The following is a 24,595-nucleotide window of genomic DNA, read 5'->3' as shown; positions in this document are numbered from 1 at the left end:
GTCAAAGATCCTACAGGTAGTATATATCAGAGCCAGGATCAGAATCTAAGTTTACTGACTTCAAGTTCAGTGCACTTTCTACCATACATTGCATAATGGTAATGTCACCACCAGACTACATTTCTTACATATCTCCATACAAGGAAATTCTAATGGGTGGCCATCTTAGTCTACTACTCAAGGTGAAAATACCGAAATCATATTGTGTCTTTTCCTCCTCAAAAGTAAAGTTAACAAACCTGTACATAGTTAACCTTTAATAACAATAATAAATATTAATAGAGTTTCATATATTCACTATATTGATTCTTAGCTCTAGAGTGACTTCCCAAAAGGTTTTAATTGATTTTTTTTTTGGCTTAGGCAATCGGGGACAAGTGACTTGCCCAGGGTCACACAGCTAGTAAGTGTTAAGTGTCTGAGGTTGAATTTGAACTCAGGTCCTCCTGACTCCAAGGCCAGAACTCTATTCACTGTGCCACCTAGCTTCCCCAATCTTTTTTAAGTTTTTTTTTTCCCCAAAAGGTTTTGAACTTATAAACTTTTAAAGTGATGTTCACAGAAAACTCCACTTGGGCATGTAACAACAATCCTCTGGAAAGATTTTTAGTTAAAGAAATCAAAGAGTCACCTTTGTGGAAATATATAAAAGAAAAGTTAATCTTAAACCACAATCAATAGAAAGGCCTGGGAAGGCTCATTAAAGATATACTAGATGGATATTAGAAAGCAATATCAACTGATTATAAAGGTAACATGGCATAGAGAACTAGCTTTAGAAAACCTGGGTTCAAATCTTGTGTCTGATAAATGCCATCTGTCTGCTTATAAGCAAGACACAATCTTTCAGCACCTTCAGGTAACTAAGTCTCTACATACAGAAGAATGCTGAATGCCATTCATAAAGGGAGTTCTCCAAAGAGTTCCATACACTGATAAAATAATAAATCTGGGTTCTATTCTCACTCATCTCCTCCTCCAAATAACTAGCTATCTTAGATTAGTTTTTGCCCTTTGACAGATTTATAGACTGTAAAGAAAGAAGAAAATAATATAAACTTGTCTGTACACGAAACCCAATAACTTGGCTATTCACATAGAAATTCAAAGAATAATCTTTTAGAGGCAGCATTAAGGACTCACAGTTTTTGGAAGTAACAGAGCAAGAACACTGATGAGAAAATTTCGAGGTTATGTTATGGAAACTCAGGCCAGAAGGATTATGATTTTCCTGATAAAGTAACTTGAATAAAATTAACCAAAAGACAGTTGTTTTTCAGTCACTGTACCTGTTAATAGTGGTAACTATCATATCCAAAGTTTTGAATTTGTATAAAAACTATTTTAATAGATATGCTTAATGGAAGTTTCTTAATTTTTGTCTGAAAAATCTCTTTCTCTTCACTTACCCCATTGAGGACAACCTTATTAAAGAGAACAATAACAGTGTGAAAAAGCCATCCTAATCAATGGCAGACAGACCTGAGTCCATATAATACAGTTCCATCAGGGTGAAGGCGGATCATTCGGTTTTTCACTGTCACTCCATGCACAAATGATTTCTTGTCATTTAAAAAATACGTGTCTGGGACCCACAGCTGATCAGCCACTCGGTTGTCAAGTGTGAGGTTCAGAGGGATCCCAGCATAGGCCAACCTCTTATCTCTCCAGTACTGCTGAAAATACATGGTCAAGGTATAATCCTGAAATAAAAAGGAAAAAAAAACTTTAATTAGTCTTTAATTAAGAGCATGTTTGTCTACATTTTTAGTTATTTTAAAGGTAAATCAACATTGCAGTGAATGCACATTATGGTCATTTAAAATGACTGTTGGAAAAAAATAAAGAAAAAGAGGGACAAAGACCCAAATGTACAAAAAAGTGTACTGGCAGTTCTTTTGGGTGTGGCAAAGACCTGGAAACTAAGAGGATGTCCACCAATTGAGGAATGGCTGAACAAAGTTTGATATATGAATGTGATGGAATATTATTATGCTAAAAGAAAATATGAAGGGAATAGTTTTAGATAAACTTGGGAAGATTTGTATGAATTGATGCAGAGTAAAAAAGTGAGCAGAACCAGGAAAACAATTTATATAACAACATTATTAATAAAAAAAATTTCAAAAGTCTTAAGAACTCTAATCAATGAAATGATCATCTACCATGCTAGAGGACCTTTGGTGAAACAGCCTACCCACCTCTTGACAAAGCGGTACAGCTTGAGACATATATATATATTTTGAACATGGCAAATGGGAGAATTTGTTTTGCTTGATTATACATAATTATTACAAGAGTTTCATTTTTCCTCTCAACTTGGAGAGTGAGGCAACATAGGAGAGTAACTAAATTTTTAATTGAAAATTTTAAATTAAAATATAAAAAAGAAATAGATGGAGGATGATACAAAACACATCACCGTTGTTATAGATCATTACAAAATTTCAAAACAATGTTAAAGGAAATTGTAATTAAAAAACAAACAAAAATCTTATTGGACAAAGTAAAAACTAATAGTAGGTGCAATCTACTACCACTTATTACTTCAATGTCAATTTTTAATAGGTGTTTTCCAGGTGCATAAATCCTCTGTCTAACTAAATAAATATTTGACTAGACAAATAGCCATTTCAAAAATAAGAGTGTGAACATAAAGATCATAGAAAGCAATGGTAAAATCGCAGAACTGGGAAGGAACTTAAAGTGTCCCTTTGGACCTACCCCTACATTCAGGCAGACATAGTATTAAACCATACAAATCAGACAAACTTTTATCTACCTGACTTCTCCCTTACTTCAATTCAAACACTTTTCGTCTTTTTCACTCTTCTGTGGAAGCTATAAATGCAATCCCTTTCCTCAAATACAGCATTACTTTGAGATTTTTCCATTTAATTCTCCCTATTTCTCCCATCTTCTGTTAGCTACTTGCCTCCTGTCTTCCCATATGGCATCTGTGTTGTTTTCAAGTCAGGTTACATCATTGTAAGTGGAGGATCAAAAGAAATGAGCTGATGGCAAAGGAAGACCTGAGAAGGCAGTGTGTGTGTGTGTGTGTGTGTGTGTGTGTGTGTGTGTGTGTGTGTGCGCATGCATGCCTCTATGTATCCAAATTCAGCTGTGTGGTCAAAAGGGGCCTCCACAGAGAAAAGATTTTGGGGCACTTCAGAAAGAGCCCCATGTATAAGACCATCTGCTGAGATTTTTTTTTAATAGAGTAAGAAAAAAATAGAACAAGGGGAGATCAAAATCTATACAAAAGTAGAATCCATCCCATTGTTTTACCAATATCCCATATTTTTCAGTTTAATATTTCATTTTCCCCCAATTACATGTCCAATAGCACATATTAACTCAATGTTATTGACCACTTTAAAGCTTACAAAGTTCTTTCCTCACAACTTTCTAATATAGTTATTATAAGTATTAATTTTTTTTTTTTGCCATTTTACAAATGAGAAGACCAAGGCTCAGGACACAGAAATTGCCCAAGTTTATACCATTAACATGGTTAGAGGCAGGATTTAAACTACCTCTTAATAATAATTAAGTCAGGAAGGATTTTGAGTGTCACAATTAAAGATCTGAGCTTAAGCAAAGTCAAAGGAGATAAAACGACTTCTTGAATTGTGTAAGAAAAATGATTAATCTTGATCCTTGAACTTCTCAGTATCTGTTCCCTATGACTGAATCAAGTGTATATCAAGTACCTACAGCACTGTTCTGAACCATAAGGAATTTAAAAACAAAGAATTCTTATTCTCCAAGAATGTGAGAGGCAGTGTGGTCTAATGGATAGAGGGCTCGCCTTCAAGTTGAGATGATCAGGGTTTGAGTCCTGCCTCTGAGACATACTAGTTGTGTGACCATGGGTAAGTCACTCAACTTCTCACTGTCTCAGGTAACTCTGTAAGGCTTTGAGTTAGAGGAGAGCTTACAATAGTATCAATAGTATCAGTACAGGGAGTTTCCACACTGGGATTTCCTCATGCTGGTGAAATCATAGATATGGACAAAACCAAAACACTAAAAAGCACAATTGGCAAGAAAAACGAATACATATGATATGTATGTATGAACCATATTTAAATGGCTTAGCACTTTACTAGTTAATATGGGGGAATACACCACATGCTCATGTGAAACAGTAAAGAATACAAAGGAATATGTATATGTACATATATGCACATGTATGTATGTGTGCTAAAACTGGTGGAAATTAGAGGAGGAATGGTTAGGAATAGCTTTATGGAAGATGGTGGGCTTGAGTAGGGCCTTGAAAGATGAGCAAAAAAAAAATGCTGAACCCAAAAAAAGAAACATATGCTATACTCTGTACACAGGGATGACCGTGATATTTTTACAGGATATGACCCGACAGATTACCATGGATCTCGTGTTTTTTGGAAATAGTGGAAAATAATTAGAGTGGCTTACAAAGGAAGCCACATGTACTATTTCACTCAATTCCCAGAACGATTCTACGAAGTCAGCCGTACAAGCATGACTGCCTCCATTTTAATAGATGAGGCTACCTATGGAGTCTCAGGTTACCGAGGTACAGCTTGTAAATTACACGTTCGGGACTCCAACCGCAGGCCTTCTTACTGGAGACTAGAGTTCCACCTATCATTCCATGCTGCTACATTTGGACAGGTAGGCCGGGGCAGATTATGGAAGACACCAAAAGCCATATATTAAATTTAGATTTGATTCAGTAAGGAATCATTGCAGATCTATAAACAAGGATAAGTCCTTATAAAAATACATTATATATATATATTATATATATGTCATCTCCTTTTTCCTTACTTTTGTCATATCTATTCACGTAAACAACCTGAGTGCTCCATTAGTATTTTGGAAATGTAAAAAAAAAAAATACTTAGGGTACAGCATAGAACATACTGAGTGCATCCTTGGTGGAGGATTGATGAAAAAGCATGGATAAGAATCACACAGGATGAGAAGTCACAAGTAGGTTGCCATCTGCCCTGATCTTTGCAATGGCCCCAACATCCATGAGGTCACAGAATAATTGAAGGATGAAGCATCATATATTAAGACAAGAAATACACGAACAATATTAGTAAACAGTACTAGTAAATGCAAGATTTAATCATTTCTTTTTGTAAATATCAAGGGGGAGAATTTATGAGAAACCTGATCCTCATAACCAAGCTGAATTTAGTCTTTCTTTTTCAATATATATTTGATTCATTTTCAAATAGATCTCAGCATCTTGGTGGCTGGTCTCAGGTAATCCTTTTCAATGTTGAAAAAAGTACAATGTGCTTTCTATCTTCCCACCATACTCATCTTCAATCTGGAGTCTTAGGAATATGACAACTGTTCCTGAGGTTTCTTGCCACTAGTCTTTCAAATAAAATTTTAGAATCTTACACTCCCAGCCTAGCTTTAGGCTAGAGTTACTAGTTAGTTGTGGTACCAAAATTAAAACATGACTTTGCACTTCATTAGAAACTAATTTATCCTAATCTACTACTTGAAGTAATTGGGAAATTCTGAAAAGGATTAATTCTATAGGAAAGATATTTGTGTGAAGCGAAGGAAGATGAGACAGACAGGTAATGTTAGAGAAAGCACAGGTAAATAAGAAATGGGAATACAATTCCTAAGATACAATGAATAGGGTCATTTGACCTGTATTCTATTTTTTCAATTAACATATACATATGGTTTCTCATTTTCCCTAGAAACTTGATCACTAGGAAGTTTCTTCTCAAGATCTAGCCCTGCACCCTCACCCCCCACACCACTTTCTTCAGGTACTAGATTTGCTAGCTATGGCTCTGCGAGGATTCATTTCCATCTTCTTGTTATTCAGTCATTTCAGTTGTGTCCGACTGTTCCTGACACCACTTGGGGTTTTCTTGGCAAAGATACTGGAATGAACCTTCTACAACATTTGCAGGCAGCCTTCCAACCTCTATCAGCCTGTAGTTATTTACAGACCCTATAATATTACCAATATTAAGCACCAAAATGAATCAGATCTAACTACCCTTACCATACTGGCATCTCCCTCCCCTTACCCCCAACTCATATTCTATGGTTTCGTCTTAATTTAGGGGGTGGGATAAGGACTGGAGTTGTGATTTTACTAATATACATTAGTCTAGAGGAGGAAACCCCTCTTCATCAATGTGCTATTTTCATTTTCTCTGCAAATTAATTGTTTTAGAGAGTTGCCTAGAACAGAGGTGTCAAACATGGGCATCAGAACCATAACACTCTTGAATGTGGTCTACACCAGATGAAAATGTAGCTCCCATCTGATTTTAATGTATTGATATACTAATAAAAAAGAATGATATAAAATTATATGGTTTTCTAAGTCCATAGGTGGCCCTCAGGGATCCTTATTGGCTCCCATTTCTACCTGAATTTGACACCACTGACCTAGAGCATTGAAAGAGAGAGAGGTTAAGTGAATGACTTGGGGTCACATAACTTGTACATGCCATAGGCAAGACTTGAACTCAGGTGTTCCTGGTTCCAAGGCAAGTTAATTATCCTCTATGCCACAGTGTCTTTCTTGGCTAAGTTATTCAACGTGTATTCTTTGATTGTTTATCGTGTGCTAGAAGCTACAAGGAGGAAGAAGATGAATGTCATGGTCTGGGACCAGCAGGAATTTTTAATCTAATGGGAGAAGTACAACATACTAAAATAACTATAATAAAAAGTGATATAGAATGAGATGCTATAGATACATAAGCTATTATTATTAAAGGTTGTAATGGTAATAATTGAAAATGATTGCTTCAGAATACAGTTGATATTTGAGCTGGATTTTCACAAATGGCTAGGATTTTGACAATTAGGGGTGGAATTTGTGACAGAAGTAAAGGCATAAGCAAAAATTCCTTTTCCTCCATGGATACCTTTGGTATTTATTTTAATATAATTTTTTGATAAGTTTGTGTCCTCATAAATGTGTACTCTGTGCAGTGGTTTATGTTACAACTCAGCCACACCTTCCTATCCTGTGTACTCTTTGATTCTCTGATACTGGCCCCATTGCTGTTCTACCCACAAGATTCTCTATCTCTTGGCTCAGGGCATTTTCTCTGTCTGTCCCCTATGCCTGGAATGTTGTCTCTACTGATCTCTACCTATTGCCTTCCTTGGCTTTCTTTAAATCTTAACCAAAATCCCAACTTCTACAGGAAGTCTTTCCCAACTCATCTTAATTTGGGTGCCTTTCTTCTATTAATTATCTCCTATTTATCCTATATGTAGTCTATTTGTATATGTTTGTTTGTAGTCTCTCCCATTAGATATCCTTGAGGGCAAGAACTGTCTTTTGCCTCCGTTTATATCCTCAGCACTTAGCACAATGCCTAGCACATAGTAAGTGCTTACAAAAATGTTTATTGATTGCTTAATTGTATAACTCCTATCCACGGCCTGCTGTGACCACCCAATATATTGGAGACTTATCTTTATATCATTTGACAAAATTTGGTACCAATGAAGCACATGGGTTATTCATCTGCTGACCTTCATTTTCACTACATGACCTACTTTTTCAGTTATAGATCTCTGCGATGATATAATTTATAGAGTGCATTAATAATCTGGCTCCAGCCTACTTTTCCAGATGTATTTCACATTATTCTCCTTCATGTACTCTGTAATTGCCAGCCAAACTGTCCTACTTGCTGGTCCCTGAACCAGGTATTCCATCTCCCTCTTATATACCTGTTCAGACTCTTCCTTCATACCTGGAATGCCATTCTTCCTCAGCACCACTTTTTAGAAACCATGGCTTTATTCAGGCTTTTCTTAAATGGCACCTCTCACATGCCTTTATTGATGTCCTTGGTCTGTCTGTCTGTGTGTCTCTAACACACACACACAAAATAAACACATATATGTATGCATGCATAAATATGCATACATATGTGTGTGAGATCTATTATTATCTCACTCGAATGGGGCTTTCCCTGTAAGGAACTCCCTCACCCAGTGCAAATCTGCAACTATTCCATACCTTTCTTTCTTTCTTTCTTTCTTTCTTTCTTTCTTTCTTTCTTTCTTTCTTTCTTTCTTTCTTTCTTTCTTATTCCTGCAGCTTTATCAGTTAGACAAGTGTCTACTAAGTGCCACGTACTGTGCTAAACACTGGGGATAAAAAAGTAATATAAATGTCACTTTCTGCCCTCAAAGAGCTCACAGTCTGATGGGAAGACAACATGGAGACAAATGTTTTAGAAACACTTGTTGAATTGATTTATATGTGCAGTTCATTGTTGGTGATTTATTTCAGTGTATTTACACCACATTAGGTCCCTCCATGGCCTTTTGGGTGACTCACAGCTTCAATTTTTCAGAGACTATAAGACTCAGCCTTATAACAGCTCATGGAGAAAAACTAAAGTTAAAGAATCAGTATTCATTTCAGGATGAGCTAAATAACTTACCCATCTAGGGTGACTGTGCCCGGGTGGAGGCACCTGAATCCTAATGAAAGTTCATGGATCAACTTGCACCAGAGGGCTCAGTTCATCTCCATTTTGCAACACAGTTTTTTTTTTTTAAATCTCTAGCCCTCTTTATATTTTGATCTCTCTTCAAATTCAAAATCTATGCACTCTCTGCCTTTTTGTTCTTAGACTAGTAGCTTTAAAAACTGAGCCAATTAGATGGTAGAATGGTAACTACACTGTTACATCTCTTACCATTAGTACAATTGGACTCTCTTTCCTCCCACTGCAAGGTTCTACATAATATTGCTGTCAATCTTTCTCAATAAATACCTTGTTGTAGGCAGACTACCATTTCTACTTCATATTTCCTGAATAGAGCAAGGTAGGACCCCAATTCTAGTGGAAATGAGATAATGGATGGAGAGCCAACTTAGGAATCAGACATGAGGAAACAAGACAGAGAGACATTTTTCTGGGGCGTAGGTACAAGGTAGAATCCTTTTCATAAGGAACATGCAAAAGACTAATGATTAGAATTGGAATTCAAGGTCAGGGTGTAACAATTATCATTGCTGGCCGAAGGCTAAGCACCTGAGCTATGTATCCATAACTCCTTATTTTTATAATCAACTGTATTGTACCCCAAGTTAAGGGTAGGGCTGAACCTCCAGGTTGAGGTTAAGTGGCCACAGTCATTGGGGAAGAATAAGGACAGAATGCCAGCCTAAGTCATTACAAAGAGTGATACGCAAAGCCAAGGGATTTTCTTAAGCTGAAAATGATTTTTCTTTACAAGAGAACTCTATGCAGGGCCATAATTAATTTAAATGTTAATTATTCACTTGACCTCTCTGAGACTCATGTTCCTCATTTGTTAAATGAAGACATTGGACTAAATGGTCTCCAAAGCCATTTCTAGCTCTAAAGTTTACAGGATTTTATAATTCTTTGCTTCTTTAATTCCCATTCTTTCCCATTTAAGGGCATTATCCCTGTTCTTTCTAGCATCTTTCCCCATATACGACAGGAAAAGATACTAAGACTTTCAAAAATGTATTGGGATTATAGATTGAGCTATGCAAGGGACCTCAGAGGACATTGGTCATCCAACATAACCACCTAATTATTCAAAATCAGAATACTGAGTTAAGTGACCTGACCAAAGTTACACAGGTAGTGATCTAGGAAGGATTTAGACCCAGTCTCTCTGACTTCTCCAAAGCCAGCATTGTTAAGTGATGAATAAAACCTGATGTAGAGGAAACCATCAATTTAGTAATGGATTGTATTTTCAAAGTATATCATATCATACTTTATATTATATATGTTCTATTTTATTATATAATTATATATAATATATTAAATATATTTACCATATATAGTATATTTCTATATAGTTTTATGGAACTCAGCATATATTTCTAGCAAAAGAAATAACTACATTATAAAGAATGTTTAACTTCAGACCATCCTATAAAGATCTATTTATTCATACTTCTGTTACCAATAATAACATCGATCAATTCCCTTTGAAGCCATAGTCCAGAACTCACCCCCATCCTCTACCCTCCTTGAGTTTTGATGACTTTCATATGCTTCATGGGATGTGGGTGCTTGGTAGAGGTTTCATTAATTGGAAAATTCTGGGGGAAGGGATTTGATGGCAGGTATTGCAGGGGCCAGGAGAAAGAATGAAGGCATGGTTTCCACCTCTGTTGAGGAGAGGGAGGAAAGTGGGTAAAGCTCTGCAAGTATAGATACACAATCTTTTGGTACAGACTGCTTTCTAGGAATTTCCAGTATGGAAACTTCCTCCACCAATCTGTGGAAACTTAGAGAGTTGCTTGCCTGGTACAATAGAAAATTTAAAGTTAACTGTCTAGGCTCATAAACTATCATGTGTCAATGGCAGGACTTGACCCAGGTATTCCTACTTACAAGTCCAGCTACACTACACTATATTATTATTTCTCTAGCAGCAAGGATAGAACAACAGATAATCTGCAGGCCCAATATTCAAGGGCTCATACTCTCAAAGTCCAAACTTCTGAAAAACTGACTAGTGTTACTGTTGTTGTTGTTTTCAAATACCTAGGATTCAAGCAACTCTTATGTATTTAATCTTATACATATTGTGCTAAGATATTAAAAAGAAGTTTCTGGGGATCCACTGGTATTTACCACATTAAAATGAAATATGTGTGTATACATATTCTCTTTAAAAGTGGAAATATTGCTCATTATTCTGTGATTAAGTAACTGGAGAGATTCCCAAGTAAATAAAGAAAGAAAAATTAACTTGGTCCTGAGAAAGTAATGCAATCTCTAAACCAAATTTCAGTATTTACCTGCAGCTGTGAAAGCCACAGGATACCCACATTTGCATCTGGTTCAGCAAGTTTATGATGCAGGTATGTTGTTCTCAGGGTAGGGTTGATGGAAAATTATTCTGAGAAGCTTATACAATCCCTGGGTGGTGGTGCCTTCCTTCAGAGGCATTGCTGAGACAAAGGCTATGCTGGGGAACCCTAGCAACTGATATCCAGCATTTAAAATGAACGTTTCTAATCTAGTGTATCAATTCTTCCTTGAGACTCATATTCAATATGTATTTTCTGATATCTTCCTTTCTTTACTACAACATACTGCCTGTGGTCTTCCTATTTTTATTTGATAAATTATGAGGTGATCCTTAATGCAGTAACCGCTAAATCATATAAATAAGTATCAAATTAATTCAGGCTATAGGCCCATAGTCTTTAGACTTTAGTACTTGGAGAGAACACTTGGTCTTTTGGGGCCTCAATTTTGTCACCTATGGATCGACGTATATTGTAATAAATACTTATTAGCACCCCTTTCATCTCTAAAATTCTACTATGCTCCCCACCCTTCCCCTATTATTTTCCATTATATGGAGTAATTACTATGAGATAGGATTAAGAAAAAGAACTATGACCTGATGGACTTTAAGGGACTGAAGATGTATTTATACATTTGATGTCGCTTTTAGGATTTAAAAAAAAATAAACATCTAAAAAGAAATACAGAAGCCAAATGGTATAATGTATGGAAAACTGGCCTTGGAGGCAGGAGGAATTGAGTTCAGTCTCTGTTTCAGACACATACAGATGATGTGACTTCAAACAATTCATTTAATTTCTCAATGCCTTAGGCATTTCTCTAAGAATATAAATAGCTCAGCAGTTGCTGATCTACATTCAGGATTTTCCTATGTTTCTTCAATAGGGAACTTTGATGCCATTGAAACTTCAGATCAAAGCAACGAACAAAAAGATAAAGAGATAGAGATGGATAGAGATAGATAGATGAGAGACAGACAGATAGGTGGATAGATAGATAGACAGATAGATAGAAAGATAGATAGATAGATAGATAGATAGATAGATACTGCTAAAGAGACAGATCTTTTTTTTCTGGAACAAATGCAACGTGTACCAACCTTATTACAAATTGAAATCTTGACCTCAGTGCAAACAGTACTTCCTGAAAACAAGAAGAGCCTTCACCTCCACCTAACCACTAATGGCACACATTACACATGAAAAAGAGCTGTTGCCTTGCCCTTTGTGAATTGCAAGGTACACAACAACCTAGTGAAAAAAAAAATCTCCTTCTTTTGTAGTGCACTCCAATAATGCCTAGGTTAGGATTATAGATCTGCAGGTGGAAAGCACTCAGTGACCATCTAGTCATATCCTTTCTCATTTTACAAATGAGAAAACAGAGTGAGCAATTTGCCCCAAATCACATAGATAGTAAACTCTGAATGATATGGTATCTGAATCTCAGTCCTCTGCTCTTCTGGAGGTATTATAAAGCCTCCAATTAGAGCATTAAACTCATCGAAATTCAGTGAGTTAGCCAAGATTACACAGGTCACAGGCTGTCGGAGGTGAAATTTGAACACCATGCCTTTGGCTCAAGAGCTAATGCTCTTTCTACTGTCCTCCATTGTCTCCCATTAACAAAGACTGCCTCACACCCATCATATTCCAAATAGCCAAAGAGAATATGCTATATTTTGTGGAGTTCATGGAAAGGAGCAATCTAATATTGCTGAATAGTGAATTCCCAATATAATGTTAAGTGACTATCATTTCAGGAAATAACCATTCTGTACTGTATTCCTAGCTGTGGGTTGTACATGTCTACAAATTCGAAGCAAACCTTGTTCCTTCAAAAAACTCACATAGTTTCCTAATGTGCTGGGTTCTCTGCTATAGCCCTCCTGTTGAGAGAGAATTATTTTGAGAAGTTTATGCAATCTAATTTTTAAAAATTAATTAAAAAAAAACAACAAAAGTCAGTAGAAGTAAGGTTGTCTTTTTTTATAACCAAGTAAAATATTTGCAATATTTAATTTGTAATGTGTTTCTGACCTGGGATCGTGGCATGTTGTTTCTGCAGACATATTAAGGCAGAGTGATAGGGTCTTTGCCCCAGATTGTCCAAAGTTGAAGAGGATATCTAAGCAAATATTGTTCTCTACCCTCACCCCTACCTATACCACCATATTGCTGTGCTTTGTAATCCTCCCCTAGGATGATTATATACTGCACCTTGACTGCAGTGAAAACAAAGGTTGGCTCTTTAAACCTGTAAAGGTAAAATCTTGAGGCCCTCTAATACGACAGCTATGTTCCTCTCAGGCCTGGTCTTTCTCTACTCTCTCCCACAGGTGTGACCACCTTTATAGCAGCCTCCAGATTTTCCAGGACTGTAGTATCCTCTTGCCTGCTCCTCTTTCTAGGAGTTTCTGTCTCAAAATTTCTCCCTTAGACACTCATTTTTGAAAGTCTCTTCACTGATCTTTCTGTTTTCCCCACCTTCACCCCAGTTGTTTGACCTAGATACCATAATTATGAGTCATGTCCCTGTCTTTTTGGGAACTACGGTTTCCAGAATTCTGTACAAGTTTCAGCAGGAGACGACATCACCTTGGAAGTCACCAGACGCAAGAAGCACGGATTTTGAATAGAAGTGATGAGAACAGAAGAGAAGGATAATGCAACTGGGAAAATGAGAGACGGGAAGAGATGGCTCAGGAGCCAGGAGCTTTTCCTCAAGGCTATTTCTTCCTACAGGCGCTTGCAGACAATGAGATACTTACCTACAGCAGAAGTAGCTGTATGATCCAGCATTAGTGTCACTTTAGCAGTGATGAAAATACAAGGGGCAAAAAGGCTGAGGGTCAAGCAGCATAGCTTTATGGAGCTATGCATGAGAAGACAAAGTCCTCTGAATCATATTATTGCATGCTGAGAAGGCCAACACACCCCAAGAGCAGGAGGCAACATTTTTACCACTCACCACCCATGAGGGACTGAAATGACTTCTTCTTGCCCTTTTAACCAGGAGGCAGTGAATCTTCACCACTGTGTTAAAGATACCAGAAAAGTGGAGAGGGGCTAGCTTCATGATCAGCTGTCATGTCTCCGTTAAAGCCCCACCTTCTGCCAGAAACCCAAGTCCCTCCTAATGCCTTCCCTCTGATACTAACTCCAATTTTTATCTTGTTAAATTTTTATATGTTCAATTATATCTTGTTTAATTAGTGAATTAGGTTGTATTCATCTGGCCCATATAAAAAGGACAGCCTAGCTCAAGGGTGGAGTTCCATAAATGAGTAGATTAAATCTCAGTGACAGGGGAGGATAATCTCTGCATGTCTTTTACATAGGATGCTGATCCAGGTAGGGAAGAGCCGGGGGGTCACAGCAGATGTTATATCTAAGGCAGATGAATGTAAAGCAAGATCTATGAAGAACAATCCTGATCTAATTTTTCCATGTCTAGACACCAGTCATTCTTCATCCATTCCTTTTTTTCTATGTGGATAGCTAGACCAAATAAAATTCGTCCTCAAAGATTCTTCCAACAAGGTATATCCTAGCATATGTCAAAATCACACAAAATTCATTTAAAAATGTAATAGAGAGAACTTTGATCAGCTACTCTTTGATTATCATATCCGGTGAGGCATAAAACAGAAAGACTTATACTCACCGATATAATTTGCCACCATCATAGGGCATATTCAGTCAATTTCAAATTCAAAAGAGAAAAAAAAGAAAAAAAAAGATTCCCCTTAGGTTATGAGGTCTTCCAGATGCCCCGACTATGGATGACATTTGCTTGATTGCATCTAAAACCCTAGAAATCTCCACCTAAATGAGATCCATAATCACTCAAAAGTCACATTATGCAATGGAAATTTTTAAGGTAGTATAATTAGAGATATAGTTAGATTAGTAGTCATCACAGAAATATATTCCAATTACATCTTCTGGTAAATATTGTTATGAAGGCAATGATAGAGCAGAGCTTACATACTGGGAAGTTAGGAACACAATGTCACAAATCAATTACTGATGTTCAGGTTATACTCCTTCTATTTCAATCCATTAATTTCCTAAAGATGCTTGAGCACCTGGGAGAACTATTAGAGCTGCAACTGGAGACCCAATTGGCACCTACCCAATAAAACCATTTTTCTTTCACATTTGGCAGATTTGATCTGTATGACCTTTCATCCCTGAGAAGAGGCTTGAGTAATGCATTTTAGGCATCATAATGTTCAGTTGGGGTAACTACAATGCATTCTGTTTGACCACAAAAGCTTCAACTGGAGAGAAACATTTCAGATACACATTGAATAATGATGGAAACTTTCACAATCTTTCTATACTGTCCTCCTTAGGCAACCTCCTGATAACAGTCAGGCAACAGCTCCCAGACTCCAACTATTGGGACAATGGTAAGCTGGACAACATTCAGAGGAAAGTCACTAGGATGAGAAGGGTCTGGAGTTCATGTCATATGAGGAAGGAACTGGGCATGGTTAGCCCAGAGAGGAGAAGACTGGGGTGGGGGAGAAGTTTTTGAGAATTTGAAGGACTGACACGTAGAAGTGGGATTTCAGGGGTAGAGAACCTGCAGCCTCAAGGCCACATGTGGCCTCTAGGTCCTAAAGTGTGGCCCTTTCACTGAATACAAACTTCACAGAATAAAGAAAGGGCCACAAAAAGTACATGAAAATCCAGTGCAGGCAGTCTGATTACCTTGCAGGTTTTCCTTGTGTTCTTTGCTTTGTTCAACATCCTTGAGGGAAAGCCTTTGGCATTAATATATGCTATGAGCTGCTTGAGGACCTAGGAGGCCACATGTGGCCTTGAGGCTACAGGTTCCCCATCCTTGGATTAGATGTTCTCTTTGGCCACAGAGGGTGGAATGAAGAGCAAGAGGACATAATTTAAACTTAGTATTTATTGGCGTGTAAGAAGGTGGAAAAAAACAATTTCCTAACAATTAGAGCTATCCAAAAGTGGAATGTACTCCTGTGGGAGTGGGAGTTTTCCTTCATTTGAGTGGCTTGAACAGAGGCTGCATTGCCAGTTCTCAGATATGTTATAGTATGGAATTATTTTGGGTATGGGCTAGAGTAAATGGACACTGAGGTTTCTTTTTCCTCTTAAATCATATGTGGTTCCTTCTATGTTCCCCCCTCCCCCAAGAAAATCCAAGAACACTAAATGTCATTATTTAAACCAAGGAACCCACATCTTTAATTCTCTCTTTTGACTCACCTACACCTTGAAAATTCAATTGTCTAGCCAATTTGAAATGTGGTTCTATAAATCAATATTTACTTCAAATAGATTTGCTCCACCTCACTTATATATTTTGAGAATTAGTGTCACTAACACAATGAAGAAAGCAGGGCAGTTTGATTCATGGGGTGGAAAAGTAGCAGTTGTTGCAAACAGCCTTAAAAAAAGACACTTTGAGGATCTCTTTAGGGGGAGCATATAAAGACAGTTAGAGACTGAACCTATGGAATGACATTTAGGTTAGCTTATTGTACTATGGTGACTGAGTTGTATGCTTTAAAAAGACAGAGAGCGAGAGAGTGATAGAAGACATTTTTGTGACACAAAAGTACATTGTGGCAGTTTGATTACCTGGGAGGCTTTCCCTATGTTCTTTGCTTTGTATAGTGTCCTTGAGAAAGAGCCTTTGACATTAATATATGCTATGAGTTGCTTGAGGTTCTAGGCATAAAAGCCACCAAAAGAGGGGGCAGTGTTGATTCTGCTGCAAAGACAGTGACACCTGGGTCCTGGATACCGCCTTCTGAGCTCTTGCCTCGTTCATGCTGACAATGATTAGTTGTAGACATAATATGCTCCCCTGTGAGCTCTGGGTGTCTGATGAATGGCTGTGGTGAACAGGCTGGGTAAATATCTTCAGGAACTTTGGAGTATGGCTGCTTATGAAATATTCTGCCTACAGCTGACTATGATGGCTGCTACCTCAGCCCTCCATGGTTTCCCAATTGACGTTCTAAGACGAGAGAAAGCAGAAATTGTTCTTCCTAGGCCATCAAGATCAAATCTTTAAGACCCCAGTCACTGGGCGGTTCTGATGGATGTAGGAAAGATGGATTCAATAGTTTAAGGTGAGATTCCCTTGCAGGATATAGTGACCACCATACTTAGGGTACTTTTTAATATTTACATAAATTCACTCTACTAACTGAAAGCGTACAGGCTTCTCAAAGGCAGGTACCATTTCTGTTTTGTTTTGGTACCAGGGTCACATGTGAATGATAGATATATGAATTCCTCAGTCTGGAAAATTTCCTAAATTCAAAAATAAACACCACAGAGTTACCTGAGAAGGGTAGAGATTAAGTGAGTTGTCCAGTGAGTAAAATAACAAGCACATGTCAGTGTTCAAATCTGAGCTTAGCCCTTCTTGATTAAAAGCCCAGCATTCTATACGCTGCTCTATACTATCAGTTATCACATGGCAGGTTTATTGGATTGAATTTGATTAGACAAGGAGAGGGCAATATTGAGGAAATTATTTTAAAGGCTTATGTGTAAAGGTCTTTTTATGTACTCACTGGCTCAGAATAAATCAGTGGACAATAATCAGTCCATCATAACAAACGAGGAGAAAATTATACAGACATTAACTAGTTTCCCTTAGAGTACAACTAGGTGGCGCAGTGGATAGAATGCCAGAGTTGGAGTCGAGAAGACTAATTTTCCTGAGTTCAAATCTGACCCCAGACACTTACTAACTGTGTGACCCTGGCAAGTCACTTCACCCTGTTTGCCTCAGTTTCCTTATTTGTAAAATGAGCTGGAGAAGGAAATGGCAAACCACTCCAGTATCAAGTCAGACACAACTGAAACAACTGAACAGCAAAAGCAAAACCACTAGAGTGCATGGTAAAAGAGGACTACTTCTGCCTCCTCCTATACGGTAAGAGACGGTAAGATGACTGCCACTTAACAGGGCATCCTGTGTCTAGAGATTGGTTGGTTTTACTTTAACCAGAGAGCGGAATGATCACCTGAAAGAGAGAAAGGGAAGTCGAGAAGGCAATAAACCTTACGCACTATGCTAAGTGCTTTACAAAGATTTCATGTGATCCTCATAATAACCCTGGGAAATAGATATTACTATTACTCTCATTTTACAGATGAGGAAATTGAGGTAAGAAACAGTTAAGTGATTTGCCCAGATTCACACAACTAATAAATTTCTGAGGCCAGTTTTGAACTCAAGTCTTCCTGACCCCAGGCCCAGCATTCTGTTCATTGCCCCACTTAATTACCTCTAAGGAATTAGGTATAAAGGCAGTCCTCCTTCTTCTCTTCCAGGATGATGCAGAGGTGGCCCTCTTTCACCACGTACTCTGGTGGGGAGCCAGCTAATGTCTATAAAATCTCTTGTTTGTCACATTGGGTTGGTGATTATTTACTGATTATTAAGGAATAAAGTTAATTGAGAATAATATTGACTCACAGTTAAATATCTCTTAAAATGTGAGAAGGACCCTCTGGACAACAACTCCAGAAGGTACCATGTAAATATAAGTATGATTAACCCATTTTATAGAAAAGGAAAATGAAACATAGATAGGTAAAATAAATGACTTGCTTGATCATACAACTAGTAAATGAATCCAACTCTCACCTTACTGCAAGTCTAGTGTTAGTTCTACTGACTATATCATTTTGTCTTTCACTAAGAATACTATGTGAAACCATTAGGGTGTCAGGAGAGCCCCAGGGCCATTCACCTTTTGGGAAGCTGGAGGGTGCTGATCCCTAAGGAGTGGTAATATATGACTTACCGTCCACTTAATGTAGTCTCTTTCATCCTCTAACCCAATAGTGCCAATGGATTCAGCATGGAGCACAAAGCAGGGAGCTCTTACAACACTAAGTGCTGACACTGAGCTAAGAGAAGATAGTTGAATCTCCCGAAATGTGACCATATGAGTTTTCTAGAACTGATGATTCTTATGTAGGAGGTTTGGGAACCTGGACTGGGAGCTCAGGCAACAAAGGCAAGAGAGTGGTGGAGGAGAAAGAAAGAATCCCTAGAAGTATGGAAAACAAAACAAAACGTAATACAGAGGAAACAACCCTGGATTTGAAATAAGAGGAATCAGAACACCTGGGTTCAAATCTGGCACCTATCACTTACTATTCCTTTGTGGCTTTGGACAAATCAATTAACCTCTCTGGGCCTGAGTTTCCTCGTCTGTAAGATGAAGGGGGTGTATTAGATAGCTTTGAAAGGCCATTGCAGCTTGAAATGAATGATCCTATGACCCAATAAGAAGTTATTTCTAATAGTCTGGGAATTGTGCTAACTAGATGTGTATATATCAAATATATTTTAAGGTCCCAGAATTCTATTGTCCATCATTTAGTGGTGAGCTTGTGTGTCACTCAGAAGGAAGTGTTTAGCTAAGCAAGTTGTCATGGTGTAAGAAACACTCAGAGGATAAGGGTTGGTATGGTAATAAAACATTCTAATTACGTGGCAGGCAGGTTCAAGTCATAAAGATTGTCAACATAACCTTGGTAGAAGTAGCATCTGGCTTGCAATGCCCCAGGTAGTACAACTCCTGACTAACATAGAGTTCAGTGGAATGTACACTTGCTAAACTCAGCTTACAGGGGAGTCTTCAATTCTTACAAGGCTAAGGTGAACCCTCTGTCCAGGGTCTATGACCACAAGAGAGGAAGAGAGTGTAGAAGCTGGCAATTAACCCCTTGTGGAAGTACCCTCAGTATGCAGAGAGGTAGGACAAATAATGGAGTGATCATTAACATGAATAAACCCATTAGGAGAGAGGAATAAAGGAAGGCTGGTCAAAAGACAAAGCAAATAGAACCAAAGCAAGATATATAAAGGGTTTTGTGTCTGTAGTCTTTGATGAGAAAAAAATCTGTGGATAATCACAATCCCAGTATGAAAAAAGAAAAAAAAAGACAGAATTCTATGGACATTGGCTAGTTTTCCACCAAAGAACATAGTGAAACAGGGTCACCTCTGTCTCCTCCTGGAAGAGAGTGAAGGAGGCCTGGCTTTGGATGTGAATGCTGTTGCCAGAATCAACAAATATAGCTTACCTCTGAGGAAGAAAATAAAAGCTTTTGCCAATAGCGTTATTGAAATGTGCCGACCTCTTTCCCATTCTTTGGCTGCCTATAGGGAACAAGGAAAGGGTCAAGTTTTGACCCATTGAGTTGGTGTTTATACTGAGACATTTGGGCTCTGTGTTTTAGAAGAAGAATTAAAGAGAGCCAGGTAGCAAAAGAGATCTCTTTGTTACAAAGCAGAGGACTCTGGGAATTCAGGTTATCTTGATGGCTTTCCTTATGTGTCTATGTTCTTCTACGTTATGTGAATCCTTGGGGAGAATACATTGAGCTGCACTGTAAAGTTGTTTAAGTTCTGAGGCATCGGGATGGCAATGATGACTGTAAGCCACAAAATCAGCAATAGTTCTATCTTTGTTGGTATTTTCTGACTGTTTCCCTATAATCTTGGTGATGCCAATGCTAGAAGTTAGGAGATCTTTGCTGTCAATGCTCATGGGACCCAAACAGTTCTACAGTTCTAAGTGCTTTCAGTCTGAAAAGGGAGGCAGGGCAAGCCCTCCTATTAAAGAACATATTTAATTCTGTATTTTTATCAGAGCTTGTTATATTAGCAGCACTAAAATATCATTATTATCAATACTGGTAATCATATAGGGTAAAATAGGATTCATGATAGTGATTAACTCTTCAGATCAGCACTGCTGTCATCAGGGAGTATTTTGCTGCCTTTGTACGCAAGACATTTCACAAAACAGCCCTTTCCTGATGGGAACACAGAATACAAGAAGTATAGCCTTGCTTCAGAAAGAAATAGAGATAGTGCAGGCTAGCACAAAGACAGTCAGAGGTGATGAGTGTATGAAAAGCATATGGCCTTCATTTTTAAGAGAGGATAGAGTAAAGCAGAGAGCAGCCAAGTGGCACAGTGGCTAGAGCTCAGGATCAAAGTCAGGAAGACCTGAGTTCACATGTGACCTCAGACACTGACTAGCTAGCTGTGTGACACTGGGCAAGTCACTTAACTCTGTTTGCCTCAGTTTCTCATCTGTCAAATAAGCTGGAAAAAGAACTGGCAAAGCACTCCAGTATCTCTGCCAGGAAAACCCCAAATGAGGTCATGAAAAGTCAGACACAACTGAAAGGACTCAACAACAACAACAAAGGAGTAAAGTGGAGTTAGGAACCTCTCCTCTAGTTAGTCAGGAAAAGATTTTGGAGTTACTTGGTTTTCAGGTATTGCTGAAATCCAAGAAGAGAAATATATTTTACTGCTCTGTGTTGTATAAAATTATAATTTTCATTGACATCTCTCCCAAATTGCAGGCATGGTTTCTGACTTCAAAAGTGAAGACATATTAAGAGTTTTCTTTCATGTTAAAGAAAATTCCCCAATTTTTTTTAAATATATAAATTAATTTATTTTTAGTTTTAAACATTTACTTCCCCAAGATTTTGAATTTCATATTTTTACCCCATCTTGCCCCCTCCCCCCTCCAAGATGGCATGCATTCTGAATATCCCTTCCCCTAGTCTGCCCTCCCCTCTATTTCCCCCGCCCCTATCCCCTTCCCCTTCTATTTTCCTGTAGGGCAGGATAGATTTCTGTACCTCATTTCCTGTATTTCTTATTTCCCAGTTGCATGTGGAAACATTTTTTTTAAACATGTGTTTTTAAAACTTTGGGTTCCAAATTTTCTCCCTTCCTTCCACCCCACCCACCCTCAGTGAAAAGGCAAGCAAGTCAATACAGGCCATACATGTGCAGTTATGCCAAACACTTCCATGGTAGACTTGTTGTGAAAAACTAACTCTATTTCCCTTAATCCTATCCTCACCCTCATTTATTCTATTCTTTCTTTTGACCCTGTCCCTCCTCAGAAGTACTTCCTTTTGATTACCCCCCTTCTCAATCTGCTCTTCTCTCTATCATACCCCTGCTCTCTTGTCTCCTTCCTCCCCTATTTTCCTGTAGGGTAAGACAGATTTCCATACCCAATTGAGTGTGTATGTTATTTCCTCCTTAAGCCAAATCCTATGAGAATAAGATTCTCTCATTTCCTCTCACCTTCCCCTGTTTCCCCTCCATTCTTAAGAACCTTTTCTTGTCTGTTTTGTGCAAGATAATATACCCCATTCTGTCTCTCCCTTTCTCCTTCTCCTAGTATAATCCTCTCTCACCCCTTAATTTTATTCTCCAGATATCACCCCTTCATCTTCAACTCACCCTGTGCCCTCTGTCTGTCTATCTATCTGTCTATCTATCTGTCTATCTATCTATCTATCTATCTATCTATCTATCTATCTATCTACCTATACATACATATAATTTTTTTCCTCCAACTACCCTAATACTGACAAAGGTCTCATGAGTTATAAATATCATCTTTCCATGAAGGAATGTAAACAGTTCAGCCTTAATAAGTCTGTTATGATTTCTCTTTCCTGTTTACCTCTTCATGTTCCATTTGAGTCTTGAATTTGAAAGTCAAATTTTCTATTCAGCTCTGGTCTTTTCATCAAGAATGCTTGAAAGTCCTCTATTTCACTGAATGACTATTTTTTCCCCTGAAGGATTATACTCAGTTTTGCTTGGTAGGTGATTCTTGATTGTAATCCTATCTCCTTTGCCCTCCAGAATATTATATTCCGTGCCCTGTGGTCCTTTAATGTAGAAGCTGCTAAATCTTGTGTTATCCTGATTGTGTTTCCACTATACTTGAATTGTTTCTTTCTGGCTGCTTACAATATTTTCTCCTTGACCTGGGAACTCTGGAATTTTGGCTACAATATTCCTAGGAGTTTTCCTTTGGGGATCTCTTTCAGGGGGAGATCGGTGGATTCTTTCAATTCCTCCTCACCCCAGGACCACCACCCAGAACTGTGACCCAGATCCAAACACAGATAAAGCAAGAGATTTCTGCCTCAGCACCAGCAAAGAGATCCCTGCAGTCCCCCTCTGATCAGCCACTTGATTCCCCCTCAGTCTGTGGGCCAGAAGCTCAGGCCACTGCCACTGCCCCGGCACCCGCAATCTGTGCTCTGTGCTCTGGAACTGGCTCTGGCCTAGCTTTTCTCTCACCGCAAAAACAGACTTTTCCCACTGACCTTCTAAGTTGTCTTTGCTGTTCGTGGATTGAGGAGTCTGGAAGCCACCACAGCTGCCTGTGATTCAGGCCTCTGAGGCCTGCTCTAGGTTCGCTGCAGCCTGTGTACCCACGTGGAACTGCACTCCTCTCCTCACCTAGTGAGATATGCCTTTCTGACCAACCATCCAGGCTGTCTTGGGCTGGAAATTTGTTTTACTCTGTCTTTTTGTGGGTTCTGCTGTTTTAGAATTTGTTGAGAGCCATTTTTTATGGGTATTTGGAAGGGGTTTGGGGGAGAGCTCAAGTAAGTCACTGCTTTCACTCAGCCATGGTGAATTCCCCAATATTATTAAGCCTAACATTCACAGCTCTATGGAAGCTGGGTGCATCTTACCCAACTCAATTTCATCTCCTCCTCCTCTTCTTCAGTATAAAGTTCTTCTTCAGCCATAATAGGCTTTTCACTGGCCCTTGAGCATGACCTCTTTAACCCTGACCTCATACCTATGATCACAGTATTCATCCTAATAAATGACGATGATGGTGATAAAGAGGAGGAGGAAGAGAAGGAGAATGATAATGCACTTTAAGGTTTGCAAAATGCATTATAAAGGTAATTCATCTCATTTGATCCTAACAACAACCTGTGAGGTGGTTAAGAGGTAGTTAATATTCTTCCCACGCACAGATGAGGAAAATGAGACACAGCAAGGTTAAATGACTCTCCTAGGATCACACAGCTTATAAATTTCTGTGGTAGGATTTTCACTCAGGTCTTTCAGACTTCAAGTCCATTGCTGTATCCATACTACCAGCTAAAGAAAACTCTCTATTTTCCTTTCCATCTATCCCAATCCTACTGATTCTCTGGGGCCCAATTCACAACTTTTCCAGTTATTTTGCATCTCCCCCTTCTCTGAACTCTTATACTACAGATTGCTTATAGCATTCATTTTGGCCTTTCAATCCTACATTGCCATTGTCCTTTGCTTCAATACTTCACACGTGTATTTATTGACTCCCAAGTGGACTGTATACTTCTGGATGTCAGATACTATGTTATTTTGCTTCTTTTATATCTTTCTACAGTGTCTAGCAGAGACTAGCATAGTTCAATAGACGGCCAGTGAATGAGTGAGTGACTGTTGGCAGATGCCGACACTGTTTGCAATCAGCGCATAGGTTGGGAGTGATCATATTCTACAACTTCCTTACTTTGCACATGGGAAAACTGAAACAGAGAGAAGTTAAGTGATTTGCCCAAGGTCACAAGGGTAATAAATAGCAGATCCAGGATTTGAACTCATGTGTTCTTACTACAAGGTAAGTAGTTCTTATACTACACCATATTTATATCTTTCAGTAACATCAAAGCTAGGATATAGACAGAAGTGCTTCATAGTTATTTTCTATTTCAAAATTTTATCTTAAAGTAACACCAGCAGCCTTTGGTATCCTATGACCATAATAACATGTTACTTGAAACAAAATTTCTTATAGGAAGTTATAATTACACTTATACTTTTTTCTTTTAACATTATGCTTCTATATATAACTTTATATATACTTTATATAACTTTAATTCTGTATGTAATGAATATAAAAAGAGAAT

At 38.2% G+C, this 24,595-nt stretch overlaps 1 protein-coding gene across 1 annotated transcript in view; it reads right to left on the bottom strand.

Annotated features, from left to right (window-relative positions):
• The window catches only part of GABRB3 (gamma-aminobutyric acid type A receptor subunit beta3), a 248,789-nt gene that overhangs the window by 64,637 nt on the left and 159,557 nt on the right, over positions 1–24,595 (bottom strand). The window contains exon 4 of the mRNA XM_020992951.2: positions 1,483–1,703. Within this exon, the coding sequence (XP_020848610.1) occupies positions 1,483–1,703 (221 nt within the window). The remainder of the gene's footprint in view (positions 1–1,482; positions 1,704–24,595) is intronic.

The sequence above is a fragment of the Phascolarctos cinereus genome, unplaced genomic scaffold (assembly GCF_003287225.1).
Source record: "Phascolarctos cinereus isolate Bilbo 61053 unplaced genomic scaffold, phaCin_HiC Scaffold_726;HRSCAF=1367, whole genome shotgun sequence".
NCBI lineage: Eukaryota > Metazoa > Chordata > Mammalia > Diprotodontia > Phascolarctidae > Phascolarctos > Phascolarctos cinereus.
Note: the sequence above shows the minus strand (reverse complement) of the source record. Positions and strands in the feature narration are given on the sequence as shown.